Source organism: Chaetodon auriga, chromosome 8, assembly GCF_051107435.1.
Source record: "Chaetodon auriga isolate fChaAug3 chromosome 8, fChaAug3.hap1, whole genome shotgun sequence".
NCBI classification, from domain to species: Eukaryota; Metazoa; Chordata; class Actinopteri; order Chaetodontiformes; family Chaetodontidae; genus Chaetodon; species Chaetodon auriga.
Genome location: NC_135081.1, coordinates 19,153,041 through 19,170,059, shown reverse-complemented (window position 1 = coordinate 19,170,059; position 17,019 = coordinate 19,153,041). Strand labels below are relative to the sequence as shown.

Sequence of the window (17,019 nt, the reverse complement as noted above, 5' to 3'; positions counted from 1 at the left end):
GGAAAGGAGAAAGAAGAGGGACAGAATAGAATAGCATGGGTTGCATGTATTTATTTTGCTGTAGTGACGGTGCAAAAATAAAAAATAAAGCAAGACGTGTCATGATTTGCTCTGTAACCATCGCTCCATTTCCAAGCTTTACATTTAACATTGTCGTCCTGACGTCCTACAAATCCTGTCATTTACTGCTAACCAACTAGCTACAGCAGCATTCATGATCAGCGTGCAGATATCGTCCCAGCAAACTGTTAACATGAAAAGGTGATTTGTGGTTTCTTGCACATACAAGCGGTGCTGTCATCCCGCAAAGAATGTCCTAACTGGCTGAGAAGTAAGGCTTTGATGTGACGCGATAATGAAAGATGAGGAGGATACATCTAAGCAAAGACAGTCTGATGCACACAATGGGCTGTCTGGTAGGAGAACTTAACCAATGATGGGGATTAAAGGAGACAAGAAGACAGGTAGACAGGTGACAAGAACAGTGCATGCTGGGGGGAGGATGTGCATTTAAAAATAGTCCTGGATGTAATTAAAGATACAGCAAGCACAGACGGAAGCGGGCAGGGAATGTGCTATTGGAGGGATCTGTCAAAAGAGAGAATGGTTTCCATTGGCTGCTCCACTTGTGTGCTCCATCTGGTTGTCACATGACCTGCAGACATGGTGGCATTGGGACGAGGGAGCGCACGAACACAAGCGCATGCAGTGGTTGAAGAACATGCACATTGTACAGCTGCAGAGAACCAATAACTCTGAATACAATCAGGAGGAGGAAAAAGAACCTAGACTGACTGATTTCATTGCATATATTCATTTTACACATAGATGCAATCTCACACACAACCACAACAGAGACACATTTTGTAATTATCTAACAATGTTCAATGAACTTTTATTTAGTTAATTAGTTAACAGTATACAATTCAATTCACTGACACACTAGTGTCTTCACAAACATAAAACGGACTGTACAGCAGATGTACTGTATACTGTAGCACTTAAGTGCAGTGGGCAGAAACACATGTCAAGTTTTGAGAATGAGTATATATAAAGTGGGTGCAGTTATACCCATGTTTACGCAAGGGTGCCGCTGTGTGTGTGTGTGTGTGTATGTGTGTGTTGAGTGTAAAAGTAGAGAGGAAGAGCTGTAAATGTAACTATCAAGTGTGTGGGGTTTTATGTGTGTGTATGCGTGCGTGCGTGCGTCGTGGGGGAAATAAGTATTCAACATGCCAACATTTTCTTCATTAAACATATTTCTAATGCAGCTATTCACATGAAATTAAGAGCGGATATTGGCATTAACTTAATAAAACTACACAGACAAAGAAAGCTGCCTAACATTCAGTTATGAGCAATAAAGTGGAATGGAAAAAAAAAAAAAAAGGGCACAGTAAATAAAAATCACCGGTGTGCTAATTAGATGGTCAGTGATGTCGGTGGGTTAGTGCCTCTGAACGCAAGTCAACAAACCATGTCACCGAGCTGTCGCCTGTCACTGTTCTTATGGATTACATTGTTAGGATTTCTGCATCTGTGTAGTTTCACCGAGTTAATACCAATGTCTGTTCTAGGTTTGATGTGTATGGCTGTATCGGAAATATGTGTCATGAAAAACATGTTGACGCATTGAAAACCTATGTGCCCCGCTGTATGTTGTTTATGGAGACAGTCCAGTCATATCAAACATTTACGACGGGCAATTGTGATGATCATCAACTTCCGTCTTTTGCGTGGTTCACAGCATCGGGGAAATCTTCCCTCAACTCCTTCCATCTGGTGGCCCAAGCGTGACACCTGCAGCGACAGTCAACCAAAGCCACAGTGTTTACAATGACAGAGAGGCAGGTGGACTCAGAGCTTTCATTGAACAACTCAAGATTCTGTATTTACACAGTATGAACCATAGTAACATTAGACAGTAAAACGTTGGTGCACTGGTACAGATGGAGGACAAGTTGATGGTGGCATATTTTCTCCTCTTGCATTAACATCGTACTGTTACTATTCAACACACAGTCATCACACAATCTGACATGCCTCAAAGGTGATATTGTTCAGTGTGATGCAGTTAGACCCATCTCTTAAGGTAGAACACGCAATAAACATGCAAGATCACTTCTTGCACAGGAGCCTCACAGTAGAAATGTTGGCCGCAGCTTACCAGCATTACGTATTATATAGTGTTGACTAACCTGTTTTTGGAGGTTTAAGGATCAATGAAACCACAATGAAAGCCACAAGCTGTATTTAAGTAGTTCAATTGTGTAAAACTGATCAACCAACCCTAACATAAAACAACACCTGCTACTAATGCTTCAGTTACAACCAAAAAATCTAACATAAGCTGAGTAACATCGAACTCATCAGCTTCTACACCTGCTTCAAGGTAAAAACTACAACCATCTCGTCTCTGGAGGGCTTTTATTGCACAGTATCTGTACAAAATGTTGTCTGCTTCAACCATCACACTGCAGCATTTTGTCCCTGTCATTAACTGTGTTCATGTTTTTTGGTTGGTTTAGGAAGGTGAAAAACACTGATGTGGCACAACATGAAACCTGACATGGTTTCATGCACTTAAGGGAAAACAAGCAGGCATATCAAATTAAGCCTGACTTGTTTTATACTACAGCCTGAACAATACTGGATTTTATACAGATACTGACATATCTGCATAAAAATATTCATTCTGAATCATAAAACATTTTTGCTTAGAATCTCTTAGATTTGCTTATTAAGCAACTGTAACCAACAAATGTTCTGATCAGGACGTCTCATAGTGACAAAGAAACTGTCAGTGCTCAATATGTAATTGTGACAATGTTGCTAAAAATACCACAGAAGTGTATTTGGAAGATAACAGCCAAAGCCAGCCGATTGATATATTTAAAACTCAAAGACAAGTTAAGAGCCACGGCCCCCACCAAACCCATCAGGTCAGGCTGTGCTTGACTAATACCAGCCTGAGAATCAAAGCTGCGAACACTTGACGCTCTCTCTTACCTCTCACCAGTCGTAACGTGGACGGGTGTGGGGCTGACGGTGTCTGGGGGACTCATGGCGATGGCCTGGTGGGGACGTTGAGCTGGGAGGAGCAGTGAGGGCCAGCTGCTGGCCTCCTGCCCGTCGATCTCGGCCGTATTCAATCGCCCGGGCATTCGGGGAAACGTATCTTCCGGCCTCCCTCCTCCACTCCTCATCAAACGCTGCAGCGTCAGCTAGTGGGAAAGGTGGGCAGTTTGTGAAGTGACACAAATGACATATCTTCAATAACATTATTTTTATTTCTTGTTTCAAATTGTTGCCTCTGAAATTCAAAGTCTGGCATCTTTCTGGCTCACTGACTCACTCTCGTCAAGGTTAATGAAGTCTTGTCGTTCCTCGCGGTCTCCAGTGCGGCGATTTCGTGAACGCTCCATTATGTGTGCACGATCCCCAATGTGGTGGCCGATGGCAAGCCGCTCGAGGCCGCTCTCGCTGTCCCTCATGGACTGCCGTGTCTCGCGGATCTAAAGTGACAGCAGTTCAGTTTACGAAAACAAGTGGATGCTCTGCACTCCGGATGAACTCAGACCAAAATGTTTTTATGACAACTACGATATTTACACTGTACATGATCTATTTACTGTCACTACAATTACTGGTGATTTCATGTGTTAATGAGGCCAGAAGGCCACAGTCATGCCTGGACTAACAAAGCATGAAGGCCACATATCCAGTCAGGCTTGGCAGTAATCATGTGCTGTAATCATTAGTTCTTCTCACCCCTCCAGGGCCTGTTCTTGTTTCACTGGTCTGCTGATAAACCTCAGGAGCCCCTGAGTCTGAGGAGGAGTAGGAGATCACTGTTGAAGAGGAAAATGTCTGACAGTTTGGTGAACCGGACATTCTTTCCTACAAGAAGAAAATGATAAAAAGTCAATAGAAGGTCAGATGGGACACAGTTCAGACTCAGGTTTCACTCATGAGGGCAATTACACTCTGTTTATTTGAAATCGGTAGACAGAGCTACTCACCATATTTCCCATTATTTCTCCCATCATTCCAAACATATCCATGAACCCTCCGCCCTGCAGAAACAAATTAAAGGAGAGCTTTTAAAGTCTCGTCTGATGAAACATCAAATAGAAACAGAGCAGCACCCCTCAAAAACAACAGTGTTCATTGCGCCACTGGGGTCATCCTTTGAGCCCCACAGCCTCATGTTCAGAGCAAAGAGATGCATTAAACACACTTTTTGTACGGCAAAGACACAAATTCTGCAATCATATGAAGAAAATGGTTGGTTGTTTGTCCAGTGATCGCTGAATTCTGACAATGAGGTGAAAAAAAGACAAATGCAGATTGAAGTACATATTTTGTACTTGTATTCTCTCAATCCATTATCTTTATACTTCTGGCCTATTTCAATTCCTAAAATGGTTCATGCAATCAAACCAGAATACCTGTTTGGCACAGTGGTGTGCTTTCCACCTAAGGCTCTTTTTGGATGGTACATGCGTTATCTGTAATATTTTAAACAAATGTGTTCTATATTTTTTACTGAAGGTACTGAGGGAGGTCAGAGAAGTAGCGACTCACCATTCCCATCATGCCAAATGGTGCCAGTGGACCAGCCTAGAAGAAAATGTACACCTTAGACTCAAAAACTTCAAAAACACATATGAACTAATGTGGATACCAAATGCATGAAATGCATGAATACAGTCCATCAACACTGATACTCACCTGTCTGCGTGGTGCACGGTGTGGCTGCATCTGGGGGGTGAGGGCAAAGGGGTCCATGCCAAATGGTCCAAACAGAGCCCGCATCTGCTGTCTGTGAGCTGCAAATGGATCCCTAGAAGAAATCACAGATGACAGCGAAAATGTTTGACTGCTCATAAGTTTTTGTGAATTGACTGAGTGTAGCTGGGCAACAAGACTCACACACACACACACACACAGAGTGTGAGTGCAAGATGAAAATAATGTGTGGACTGAGGCTCGCTCAGTTTAAGAGCAGGATGTGACAGATCACTAGAGGGAATCAAATCTCAAGAGTGAAATGTGTCTTTACTACAAAGTGCCGAAAACTGTGGAAGACTGAAAATTGGCATAAAATGCCTATTCAGAACTGTACTTGTTTATTAATTCATTTATCAAATGTTTACAGAGTTCAATCCTAATTGTACCATTTACAGACTGTGCTTTATTTTGACTGTGTTGAAAAAAAAGAGAATTTTGTTTGTTAAAGGAAAGATGCATTTTGTCAAATATGTTTATATTCCTCAAAATGTCAGAAAATGATGAAAAAGTATTCCCAAAATATTCACTTTACAATTACATTAAACAAAACCAGCAAATCCTCACATTCAGGAGGCATTTTACTTGATAAATAACTTCAGCCATTAATACATTATCAAAATTCTTTGCCATCAATTTTCTGTCAATTAACTAATCAATTAAGCAACTAACTGTTCAACTCAAGTCAAGTTGTCAGAAATTTGAGTGTAATTTCCTACTTTTGTTTTGCTTTCAATAACATGGAAGGTGCTCTAAAAACACACTTTACTATTTACTTTGCAATGATTTGTCAACTATTCAATTAATCAACAGAAAATGAATCATCAATTATTTTGCTAATCGAATAATCGCTGTTAAACAAAAATGCCAAATATTTGAAGTTTCCACCTTCTCAAAAGTGAGTATTTGATGCTTTTCTTTGTCATACATGATAGTAAAGTGAAGATCTTTGGGACGTCTGAACACTTCACCTTGGGCTGTGGGAAATATGTAATACTCTCTGACATTTTCTAATGGGTTAATCGAGAAAATAATACATAGATTAATCTATAATGAAAACAGCCATCAAACCTTTTAACTATAGCAACATGTGTCTAACCCCGACAGGCTATTAACGTTGCTCTGACTGGTTATAAACGGTGCTGTTCCCAGTGATGTGACAGGTGGTGAATGTGCTGGGGGGGCCCACAGGACTCTCAAAGAGAGCACCTGAAAGCTTCATTAGAACTGTATGAAGTCTTTAAATGAATCCAGATTTACTCAACTCTTTCAAATGAGCTTTAGCAAAGGGTCGGTGGTCAGCAAGTTTCGGCTTCATGCATTTGCCATGAAGGGATTCTCTTCAGGTGTTATGTAAAGATGTTCCGGTACCTCGACTAGAAAATCTACTGCCACCAATTAGCTAAAACAACCATCTTAAAAGTTATATATGAAACAACGATAGGTTTTATGTATTGATAAGTGGATATCTTCGCTACTAATTGATTAAGCACTGTTGAGCTGACAGCTTTTTTTTTGTTATTGTCTATCCAATATGGTGGACCACTGTAGGCCCCCACAGCTGGCTAGAGTAACGTTAGGTACCTGTTTAAGCCACAGTGGAAAAAATATGACTCAGCGTGCCAGTATGTACATTTTCTACCTCTTAGGAAACACAGAATGTCAGCAGTGTCTAAACAAAATTAAATTAATGTCAATACTTACATCATGAAGGGGTCGTCATCAACGTCATTCAAGAACCGAAACATGCTAGGTGATTTAACTCAGCTGGCTTATGCTAGCCAGCTAGCTAGGTAAACAGTCGTGTTTTTCGAGGATGAAATAGGATGGCGGATTCAAACTCTCGTCAGGCTGAAATGGAGGACCCCTAACTAGCTCAGTCACGGAAACACTAAATCAGTACTACCGTTTATCAAAGTGACAGGCAGCTCAGCCTCACAAGATTGTAAATTCCAGAAACCTGGACCAAACATGAAAACGGAAGTCAGTCCTCTGACAAAGAGAAGCAACACTATCATCAAGTTAGCATCATAGCTAACAACAGTGACTTCCGGCCTCTTAATTTTTTCAAATTAAAGTATTTCCCTAGAGGCTCTCTTGGCAATCTTTTTGCATAATGTCTATTAGTTTGTAATAATTTGCTTTGATTTCAACATAATTTGGTAATACCGTATGTACCATTTAAGCACAACATAATCCGAATCAAACTCTCTGACCAAGAATGTGGATACACACAAGGAATTTAACTCTGCTTCTAGGAAGCAGTTCTCTGTATAGATGAAGATACACATATAAATAAATAAAAGCAAATTTACACAAAATATAAAATAGCTATTATAAAGCATGACAGAGAACAACCTCTATGCAGGTCAGATTTGTGGTCAAGGTAGTGCATGACCTCCTAAGTGGTGTGCCTTTTTGGGCCTTTTATTTTGTATTATCTTAAATGTCTGATAGTACTTACCTTAGTCCTGAAATGTTTTAATTCCTTTTCAACCATGTAAAGTACTTTGTATCTTAGCGTACTAGGAAAAAAAATCAGTTTAGTTGTCATTACATAGATAGATAGATAGATAGATAGATAGATAGAAGTCCTGCTGTGTGCGCTTCTGTCCAGCAGGCGGCGGTGTTTGCTCGACAGCGCTGACTGCGGATCGTCTGATCTGCGGCTGCGCACAAAGTAATTCGACCCTCAAACCCGGATGTAACCAACGCCTAACCTGTCTGAAGAAAAACGGTGAGTAGAGTTAGAAAAACAGTCCGAAATGATTATTTATGGTTTATTACTCCACGGGACACGTGTAGCAGAGTTTCCTTTACAATGTAAAGTTTCTACTGAGAGGAGACGCTTGTTTATTTATTTATTTATTTTTAATTCGCAGTGTGTTAAAGTTTCCTAGCCATCAGGCTTAATTTAGTGCTGGCTAACATCAATCTGGTTAATGAAGTTGCCGCAATTGTCAGTCAACAAACGGCAGTTGTGCGATGATTTTCTTGTGTTTGTCGTCAAACATTGAGCTGTTCCTTGTGTAGTAAGTAACTGAGGTCAAAATGTGACAGTTCACAGATTTCCTCACTCATCAATCTGAGCTAATGCACTCACTTAATAATTGATGGTATCGCTTTAATCGGGCACAGCTTTAATTGTTCGTTTTACGTTGGCTATTGCGTCTACATTTCGTGTGTTTTAAGTTTCAGCACTTTTCAGCTTCAGTTTGTCTGGTGAAATGCATATTTAGCGGAAGTGTTGGGCAGTATCCGCTTCTAAATTACATCGGTCTAATAGGCCGTCGTGTTTTTTTCCCTCTCACTTCTATGGTATGTCGCTTATGCGGAAGTGATTCACTGTCATCAATAATCTTCGGCATGTACATGTAATAACAAGCATAATACGACCGATGTGATTTTTTTTCTTGTTTCTTCCTGTCTCTTTCTTCTCTCACAACTCGACTTACCATCCAATTGAATATTTAGCATGTAAGAAGCACCTTAATCTTGTGGCTGGCTTAGATGGAGCTATTTTTAAATGTAAATTTCGTCAGTAATTGTAAGAAACAGGATGTAAGTATTATTGGCAAAGCATGCTCAAAGTATAAAAAGTAAAAATGCTCTGTGCAAATAATGAGAGTATTATACCAATATGTATTATAACTTTTGATAATCAGTACTGATGCATAATCATCTAAGAAGCAATTTAATGTTGTAGCAGGTCGAGATCATTAACAACTTCAAATATTGTATGGCAGGTTAATTTGCACTATTGCATCATACTTTCTATAAGTCATCATATGTTTTGCATGTAAAATCTCAATCTGACATAGCCTACGGATCATTTTTGTGGAGTAAAAGCACTCATTAGGCAGCAGAACCGCCCCTGTCAGAGTGGTGTATTACATTATAGGATTATTATCACTGATGCTTTTTAATGTTGTAGCTGATTAAGTTAGCAGGTTTAATTTAGTGACTGTATCTGTCAAATAAGTGTGGAGGAGTTGATAGTAAAAGATTTCCCTCCTGTAATGAAGAAGAGTTAAAAAATAACACAAATGGAGAACTCAACTAATGTACAAGTATCTCAAAGTTGTCTGTTCCTCATGATGTTATCTGGTCAGTTCATGGCAATGTGTGGCTCTTCTTCATGTTGTTTCCCTTCTTGTATTTGGGGCCATACTTCATAATGTGTATGTGTGGTTTACTGTATTTGCCAGCACTCTTTTGATGTTTCCTATTTTCTCTTTGTCCCTGTAGATGCAGACTATAAAATGTGTAGTGGTAGGGGACGGTGCAGTAGGAAAGACCTGCTTACTGATCTCCTACACAACCAACAAGTTCCCCTCAGAATATGTGCCTACAGTAAGAAGATTTAATAAAGACTGAGTCATGTGTGCCGTAAATACATTGACGGAGAAGCAATCTTTCCGTTTGATGTTTATTCATGGCTGAAATGCAGTGCAATCAAACATGCTACTTTTTTGTTTTTTCAAAGGTTTTTGACAATTATGCAGTGACAGTGATGATTGGGGGAGAGCCCTATACACTTGGCCTATTTGACACAGCAGGTAACCTGAATTTCTTTGAAAGTCTCTGTTTTTATCTGTTCTCTGTGCCACTCGAAAACAAAGAGAAAAACTTTCCCCTTCCTCTTGTGATTGCCGCTCTCAGGTCAGGAGGATTACGACAGGCTGCGTCCTCTCAGCTATCCACAAACAGATGTCTTCCTTGTATGTTTCTCTGTTGTCTCACCCTCATCATTTGAAAACGTCAAAGAGAAGGTCAGTGTCTGAATCATTCAGTGTTTTCAATACATTCGTTCTGCAGTGGCAGAATTATGAGCGCCACAGCTAAAATTTCACCCGATCATTAATATCAGTGGGCTGATAATGATTTTTACTCATACACTGTGCAAGCATGAGGAAAAGGTTAGCAGAAGGTTGTTGGTCCGGCAGTAAATGCACAGCACAGTCTTTTGTTTCCCAGCTGCTGGGAAAGTGAGGGTGGTTAGGCCTAGCAGACATCTCTCCTGTGCTTCCGATGACAGTCTGGAGGCTGAACAGGAAAGGATAACAGTATGTTTTTTGGCTGCCATGTAATGTTGCGAAATTTATAGTAAGTAGAGTTAATTATTTGTCCTAGCTGCATGTCATTGCTACCTACATACAGGGTTTCTCTACCATTATAAGGCTTAGGCGCAACACACAAGCCGTTTTAGGCTGCACGACCTAAGCCAAATAAATGTAAAGTCAATGCAGAGAGCATCAAAACTAAATGACTTTTCTCAGGTCTAATGGTTGCAGTTGGTATGCAGTGGATTTCTTGAGAAAGAGGAGTCACTCATTTTTTCACTGATTGAGGAAAACACGAGCTTGACTTTTGTTGTTAAATGTGCTGGTTTGCAGAATTGGTTTGACAGACGTGTGCGGTTAGTCAATCGACAGATTATTTACTCAATTAAGTATATAAAATGTAAGGAAACAGTAAAAAATGGCCATCATGATTTTTTTGTTGCCTAAGGGGGCATGAAATCAAATGTCTTGCTTGCTCCAACCAGATAATTTAGTTAACTGTCACTTGACACACTCAGGTGACAAATCTTGACGTTTGAGGAACAGGAACAAAGGAGCGTTTGGCATTTTGCTGAAAAAAATTGTTTAAATAGTAGATCAATATCACCATAGTTGCTGGTTTAGTCTCTGTCGCTTGACTATTTGATTAATGTGCTGATAAATTCAGCTCTACAGACACGACGGGGTGGAGGATAAAACGTTTATTTAAAACAGGAACTCTCCGCTCAAAGCTGCAGTTAACAAGACTATGAATCTGAGCAGAGACTGAATGCCAGCTGTCAGGCAGTTTTCAATGCTCTCAGCAGAAAGCATATTTTGTTCGCTACCAAAGCACTACTGAGGTACCCAGACTTACATCTTCATGTCGTCTTTTCCCCAGTGGGTTCCTGAGATTTCTCACCACTGCCCACGCACACCCTTCCTGTTAGTGGGCACACAAGTGGACCTGCGGGAAGACAGCAACACGATCGAGAAGCTGGCAAAGAACAAACAGCGCCCCCTTTATTCTGAGAGCGGAGAGAAGCTGGCTCGTGAGCTCAAGGCTGTCAAATACGTGGAGTGCTCAGCTCTGACACAGGTACGGGCCATCGTTCGCTTTTCATCAGAGGTAAACTGAAAGCGGCGTGGTATTTATTAAAAAAAAGGGAATAAAAACGAGAAGTATTCTAATTTTGCCCCTGCTCTGTTTGCTGTGCTCTTCAACCAGCGAGGGCTTAAGAATGTGTTTGACGAGGCCATCCTGGCAGCCTTGGAGCCTCCTGAGACCAAACCCAAGAGAAAGTGCGTCCTGCTATAGATGAACGACGCCAGCGAGAGACGGGACGGTGTAAGAAATAGGTGGGGTGAATCAAAACATCAGAAAGATCAATGGCCGCTATGAAAACAAAAAAAAGGACAAAAGCAAAAGGGGAAGGGAGGTACAGAGCCATTGAGACTTACCCTAATACACGTGTACACTGATTGTGCCTTCAAAATAAACTTTGAAAGAGGCTGAGGCAGCAAACCTTCAGCATGCAGTAAGTGTCACCTATCTCCTTTTCTGAAAGCTTTTAAAGTTGCAGTGTTTTCTCTACAAATGTTCAGGTGGGGCGGGCCCCCCCCTGCCTGTCACTGTTGCTCCATTAAAAAAAAAAAAAAAAAAAAAAAAAGATTCTCCTGTCGAGTTGCCTCTGGCCTCCTCTGTGTTTCATGTTTTGTGGCCTATTGGGGCTTTTAAACCCAATGGCGGGAAATTTAAATTGGAGACACCTTTAACATTGAGCCTTTTAGTGAAATTTACATTGAAAGGAGCAACTTGATGTTAAGTGGTTCTCTGTTGAAGATTGAAGAATCAAAGCTCAAGAGATTTATTGTCACTCCAAAATAAGGTAGATGTCCCAGAGACCTCTGTGGAGGCCAGATGCTTTTTTACCAAATTCCCTTCTTCAGCTGACTTATGGCTTTCTATTTTATTCTTCTTTTGTGAATATTGTATTAATTCCGTGACTCTGTTTTGGGAAATTGTTTTTTTTTGTTTTTTTGTTTTTTTTTTAGCAGTTATTCATTTTGAAACTTGACTTTTTATTTTAACAAGATTTTTTTTTATTGCTAGGCTACCAATTTTGAGCGATCAATAATATAGCAAATTAAGTTGTAATATTTTGAATAGATCTTAATCTTGATAGAGATTGAGACGGTAACCTTTGCTAGTAAAATTCTGGGTGTTTGTAATCACAGGATATTTTTAATAAAATGGTTTAATGACATGGAAAGTAGCCACTGTTTCGTATGTTTGGGAGAATGCTGCGTGTATGAGAAATTATAAGGGAGATCAGCAAAGTTACAGCAAAGGTGTTAAGTGGAGTTCATATGAACAAACAGGCATGTTGCAGGCCTTGCATGCATTACATATTTTCTTTACCACCGTCCTGTGCAAATATAAAAGAAATAGCCGTGAACTTCTCTGAACTGCGGCTGTCCATGTTTGCTCATGTGCAGCCTAGAAAACGTTGCCTCATGGTGCCTCAAGTGGTCAAAAACTCTGCAGGCTACCTTTACCTTTGCAGCCAACCCATGCACATACATAAGTTTGGATTTTCACATATGACAAGATTTTAACACAGCTCTGGTAAATAAACGCAAGAAACACATGCTTTGGATAAAACTACTGTATTTATTAGATTTTTTGGACAGACCTAAAAGCACTGCTGGTGCGGGAACACAGAGGAGTTTCACATGAAGGTGAGGGACAAAACACAAGACAGACACTGATGTAAGTAGAAGTTATTCGTGCTATTTAAGATGTTGCTGCTGGAGGCTGGAGTGAAGCAAGGACTCGGACGTATAAATAAATAAACCAGAAGAGAGAAGAAGACATAAATATAGGCAATGTTCAAAGACTTGCTAGTCTATGACACAACGCGAATAGTTGCATGAAGTAAAAATAGTGCTGCGCTGTTTCCCTGTTAGTTCTGGTTAAGTTCGGCTTCAGAAGCTTTGTCAGTTCAGTGTGAGATCAACTGTTGAGTGTTCATGTCTGTTTGTGTGCATGCATGTTTGTGCCTGCTCACATGTCTGTCTCTGAAGGGTACTTTGCAACTTTTACAACCAAATCCCTAAACTTATCTCTAGCCTCACTGTTTCATTTGAAAAATTAGTTGATTTAGGACTTCTTTCGTCCGGAGTTTAAGGTAATTTGTTTCCAAAGGTGTGAATTGATTATTGTCTGCGTTATCCTTATCCCGTCTTGTGTTCACAAGTGTCTGTCTAGTGGTTTGTTCGGGTCTTTCTGCTTTCTGGTCTTGTCTGGGCCCTGTTAGACTCTGCAGGTGTGAATGGTGACTGTGTTCTTGCACTGCTGGCAGCGGACTGAGCAGCACCAGGAAAACTTGCAGGAGCAGCGCTGCACCACCTCAGCCCGGCCCGCTCTGTATCCCGGCCCGCAGCACACCAGCTCACAGCCATCTGGCGCCAGCCGAGAGGTTCCTGGGTGTGTTTTAGAAGACAGCAACATCATTTTTCTGTAATCGTCTTGATTGATAATTTGGATTTTAGGAATATTTTCCTGTGAGATGGTCTTGCCGTTGACCTTACCATTACATCTCCGACCAGCAGTCCCAGGGATACCGTTGTCTGGGTCAAGGTGACAAAAATCTGGGGAGGGCGCAAGGTACAGAAGGTCTCGGGCAGCAGGGGGTTTGACCTGGGGGTCACGGGGGAGTAGGGCTGTTCTGGATCCAATACGAGTCAAGCGAACCTAAGAAGAGGACAATGTTGAGAGAGCTGGAAAGGGAACTTTTACCGTTTCACTGAAGGTTGTGGTGTATTCTGATACCTCTGTGGCTCCATCAAAGCGTTCCTTGAGCACAACGCCGACACGCCTGAATGGAGGCATGACTTTCCAGCAGGTCCTCAACTCACAGGAGCCAGAGACGCCATGACACTTACACTCCACCTGCATGTTGTGAAGGATGGCCTGAGGATGAGAAGACAGTGAGTAAAAGGGCGGCAGATGACAAAGTTGGAAATGAAGTGTGATACCACCAACCTTTCGTCCAGCCTCGTTGTTATGGAGGTTCATGAGCGGTCGCCCTGCTGACAGCCCCTTGGCTCGTTCTGGTTCGTCCACAAATGTTTGGGAGAAAGCCACACCATAGGACAGGTTGTCACTGCACCCTGACCACTGGAAACCTGTGGTTGGAGATGCAGTACAGTGGATCACTGCACCCTTGAAACGATAGTTTTCATTTCAAGCTGGAAAAGATGGCTGTTGAATGGTAAATCCAACACTGGATCACACAAAGCAGAAGCAGCTGCTGCACAGCTTTCTGTCAGTCTGTCATAGGTATTGCACTCATGGCCACAATCTGATCAGTAATGCCACAGCACAGGTGTTCTGCAGCTGACAGCTGATGGAAAAATACCTGCCTGGGATGTGGACATTAGAGCTTCATACTTGTAACCCAGAAAACAGTGCAGCAGCATTTTCTCTTTTTTTTGGTGTGTGTGTGTGCGTGACTCAGTGTGGATTTACCCGTTACATTTTCATGCAATGGAATCCAGCTCACCCTCGGGGCTGACCCCCCTGACCTTCCTGTCACAGCCGCACCTCTCCAGCTCCCCGCGGGTGCAGGCTTGGGTCACAGCCACTGCCACGGCTGCAGAGGACAGAGCGTGCACAAAGGCCGCCTCACGAGTCCCTGAATCCAAAATAGAGATGCAGAAATTCTTACATTGAAGTGTGTCATGTATGGATTCATCATCAGGTCATTGTCCATGACACATTCTCAATGTGAGCATACCTTGGTTCATGACTCTGCCAAATACATTGATCCCACGTGGGGTGGTGGAACAGTTCCAGCGGCGATTCCTGAACTGGTGCTGGCACTGAGTTAGACAGCGACATGCATAGCAGTGAGGACGAGGGGCGCTCATGTAAAATGTATCAGGTCCAACATACACTGATAATGCTGATAATGGTAGCATTATGAGATTAGTCTGTGTTTTGAGACAAATGGCATTGATGCCTGCAGGTCATGACCCTGAGACCCTTTGCCCTCTGACCATACCTCTTCTATAACCATCTCGGCTGCCTTGCGTACGGACTCCATGACCTCCCCTCGCGCCCTGCACACCCCCACCTGCCCTGGGGTCAGCCCCCTCAGCCGTGCACATGGGGCTGCACCGGACACGGGCCTGGAGCGAGGCAGCCTCGCCAGGGAGCTGGGACACAAAAGGTGGGGAGTGGTGTAGTGACTCACAGCGGGTTGGGAAAGGGAAATTAATTGGGCAAAAGGGGAAAAAGAGAGGATGCATAGTGAAGAAAAGGGGAGGGAGTGGAAGAGGAAGGGCACATGAAGAAGAGAAAAGGGGGCAAGAAAAGGATGAAGAGGTGACGATCGGGCATGGTTTTAGAGAGGATGGAAACAAGGGGAAGACCAGGCAGAGAAGACAGAGAAGGCAGAGAGAAAGAAAAGAGAAAAGGTCACCAGGAGTGAGACAAAGAAAGCGAGGGGAGCGAGTGAAAGAGATTTAGAGACATGTCACCATCTTTTAAAAGTTATAGCATGACAAACAAACTCCCTCTTTCTCTTCCTCCCTCGCACGCTAGACTTACAGCCAGTTGGTTGCCATGGTGGGGTGGGTTGCCCATAGCAACAGGAGGAGGAGTGGTGCCGTGAGATTGACAGTGGAGACAGTTGGCATCAGACTGTCCGTCTGTCGGTCCGTCTCCGTGCGTCAGGCTGGGTCTTTGGACAGCACGCTGGCCGTCTCCACAGTTGAAGAGATCTGTGTGTCTGTTTGTTGTGGTCTTGGTTTATGTTTCTGGGTGGGAGTCTGGGGATGATCCCCGCATATCTGTCAACAGGTCAGAGACAAGACAATGCTGGACAAATTGATCGTCCTTTTCTTAAAGATCCCCTTTAAACAGCCTTTGAATGAACAATAATTTCATGCTTGAGTCTGTACACAGAGTTTATTTCTCTCCAAAGTAGCACTGATTCTTACCAGTTCGTAGTCCTGTGACATCCACTTACCCTTCTTTTTGATTTTGAGTTGATCAAATTTAAATTTAATCCCAATTTCAATCGATGAAGTTGTTCATCGGTGTCTTCACTTGTGCTGTCAGTGACAGCAAAAGCATGCGCACAGGTTTTACAAACTGCAAGCAAAACTCATCCTTTAGACACAAAAATAAGTCCACACGTCCCAATTTAATTGGACATATCAGTAGAATCAACCCCCCAAAAAGCAAAACTTAAAATCCAGAAGTGCTTGTAAAATTCTTTCTTTTCTTTTTTTTTTTTTGGTTTTGTTTTTTACAAAAAGAAGCAGAAAAGCATCGTGTCAGCAAATACTCGGTTTCGCTCCTGAGAAAACAAACGTGTCCATTCCAGGTTGAAACCGCAAGAATGAGTGAGAGCGGTGAGATGGGAGTGATGGGTTATAAAGGAGGACGAGAATGAGGGTGGGAGAGAGGGGACAGGCGTGATCCAGGGTGTGGAGTGATGCCGAGGGAGGGGAGGAGGAGGCTTTGGGAAGGGCAGGGGTTGTACGTAATTGTATGTAAGAATTAAGAGTGCAAGTATGCTTTCTCCTGTGTTTAGCTTGAGACCTCAAACCTGGAGGTAATGTCCAAACACATGTGTGTTTAGATGCTTTTTCTTTTAAATCCGTGCACGTTAATGTGTGTGCTGGAGTGTTTTTGCAGAGAAACACTGAATGAGAACACAAACTGAAGCTTTTTTTTGTCTCCTCGATACAAACACTCAGCAGGAATATTGATCCGTCAGATGAGCAAAACCCTCACATCCTCAGAAACTATGACGCAGCATTTCTCTTTCCACGTATATGTACATGCATGTGAAAAAGTGTCTTACCTAATGTTTAATTTTCCCAAACTTTGTTGCTCATTTTACGAGTCGCCCCCCCCTTCCCCTTCCTCTATCTCCCCCGCATTTGCCCTCTCGTTCTCCCTCTCTCCCACTCCCTATATTGTCTTAGAAGAAGGGGTGACATTTAGACAAGGGGAAGAAAACACACTGCCGACAAATATTGGAACTGGGGCAAATAAATCACGAGATAGGAGGGGAAGGAGGGCATAAGGAGAGGGTGTTACACTGGGGTTAGGAAAAGGCAGTAAAGAATAACAAAGCAGGTTTGTGACACATGAGGAAAAAAATGA

At 42.2% G+C, this 17,019-nt stretch overlaps 3 protein-coding genes across 4 annotated transcripts; 1 reads left to right on the top strand and 2 right to left on the bottom strand.

Moving 5' to 3' along the window:
• Positions 1-36: 36 nt before the first annotated feature.
• Positions 37-6,804, bottom strand: mlf2 (myeloid leukemia factor 2). Its single transcript, XM_076738202.1, has 8 exons — positions 6,496-6,804; positions 4,735-4,846; positions 4,588-4,623; positions 4,023-4,076; positions 3,772-3,900; positions 3,356-3,515; positions 3,010-3,224; positions 37-1,800 (listed from the first exon to the last, which is right to left on the bottom strand). The coding sequence occupies exons 1-7, from the start codon at positions 6,537-6,539 to the stop codon at positions 3,013-3,015; spliced, it is 747 nt and encodes a 248-aa protein (XP_076594317.1). The 5' UTR covers positions 6,540-6,804; the 3' UTR covers positions 37-1,800; positions 3,010-3,012.
• Positions 6,805-7,468: 664 nt separating this feature from the next.
• Positions 7,469-12,100, top strand: cdc42l (cell division cycle 42, like). Its single transcript, XM_076738203.1, has 6 exons — positions 7,469-7,528; positions 9,040-9,144; positions 9,278-9,350; positions 9,454-9,563; positions 10,735-10,932; positions 11,062-12,100. The coding sequence occupies exons 2-6, from the start codon at positions 9,040-9,042 to the stop codon at positions 11,149-11,151; spliced, it is 576 nt and encodes a 191-aa protein (XP_076594318.1). The 5' UTR covers positions 7,469-7,528; the 3' UTR covers positions 11,152-12,100.
• Positions 12,101-12,490: 390 nt separating this feature from the next.
• wnt4b (wingless-type MMTV integration site family, member 4b) lies at positions 12,491-16,252 on the bottom strand. 2 transcript variants are annotated; one of them, XM_076737233.1, is made up of 9 exons: positions 15,872-16,252; positions 15,451-15,692; positions 14,903-15,056; positions 14,636-14,720; positions 14,402-14,533; positions 13,882-14,024; positions 13,669-13,809; positions 13,428-13,590; positions 12,491-13,319 (listed from the first exon to the last, which is right to left on the bottom strand). In XM_076737233.1, the coding sequence occupies exons 2-9, from the start codon at positions 15,537-15,539 to the stop codon at positions 13,150-13,152; spliced, it is 1,077 nt and encodes a 358-aa protein (XP_076593348.1). In that variant the 5' UTR covers positions 15,540-15,692; positions 15,872-16,252; the 3' UTR covers positions 12,491-13,149. The 2 variants fall into 2 exon arrangements, with proteins under 2 accessions (XP_076593348.1, XP_076593347.1); XM_076737232.1 differs by lacking the exon at positions 15,872-16,252 and having other exon boundaries at positions 13,012-13,319; positions 13,669-14,024; positions 15,451-15,661.
• Between the last annotated feature and the right edge of the window lie 767 nt (positions 16,253-17,019).

Bases quoted from the DNA above. Each gene is read 5' to 3' on its own strand.
- mlf2 (XM_076738202.1), bottom strand. From the start codon at position 6,539: ATGTTTCGGTTCTTGAATGACGTTGATGACGACCCCTTCATGAT. The intron at 4,624-4,734 runs GTGAGTATCAGT...ATTTTCTTCTAG, and splicing joins ACCGTGCACCACGCAGACAG to GCTGGTCCACTGGCACCATT. The intron at 3,901-4,022 runs GTGAGTAGCTCT...TTCTTCTTGTAG, and splicing joins GAGAAATAATGGGAAATATG to GAAAGAATGTCCGGTTCACC.
- cdc42l (XM_076738203.1), top strand. From the start codon at position 9,040: ATGCAGACTATAAAATGTGTAGTGGTAGGGGACGGTGCAGTAGGAAAG. The intron at 9,564-10,734 runs GTCAGTGTCTGA...TCTTTTCCCCAG, and splicing joins TTGAAAACGTCAAAGAGAAG to TGGGTTCCTGAGATTTCTCA. The intron at 10,933-11,061 runs GTACGGGCCATC...CTCTTCAACCAG, and splicing joins AGTGCTCAGCTCTGACACAG to CGAGGGCTTAAGAATGTGTT.
- wnt4b (XM_076737232.1), bottom strand. From the start codon at position 15,539: ATGCCAACTGTCTCCACTGTCAATCTCACGGCACCACTCCTCCTCCTG. The intron at 14,534-14,635 runs GTATGCTCACAT...TTTTGGATTCAG, and splicing joins TGGCAGAGTCATGAACCAAG to GGACTCGTGAGGCGGCCTTT. The intron at 13,591-13,668 runs GTATCAGAATAC...TCCTCTTCTTAG, and splicing joins GCTTTGATGGAGCCACAGAG to GTTCGCTTGACTCGTATTGG.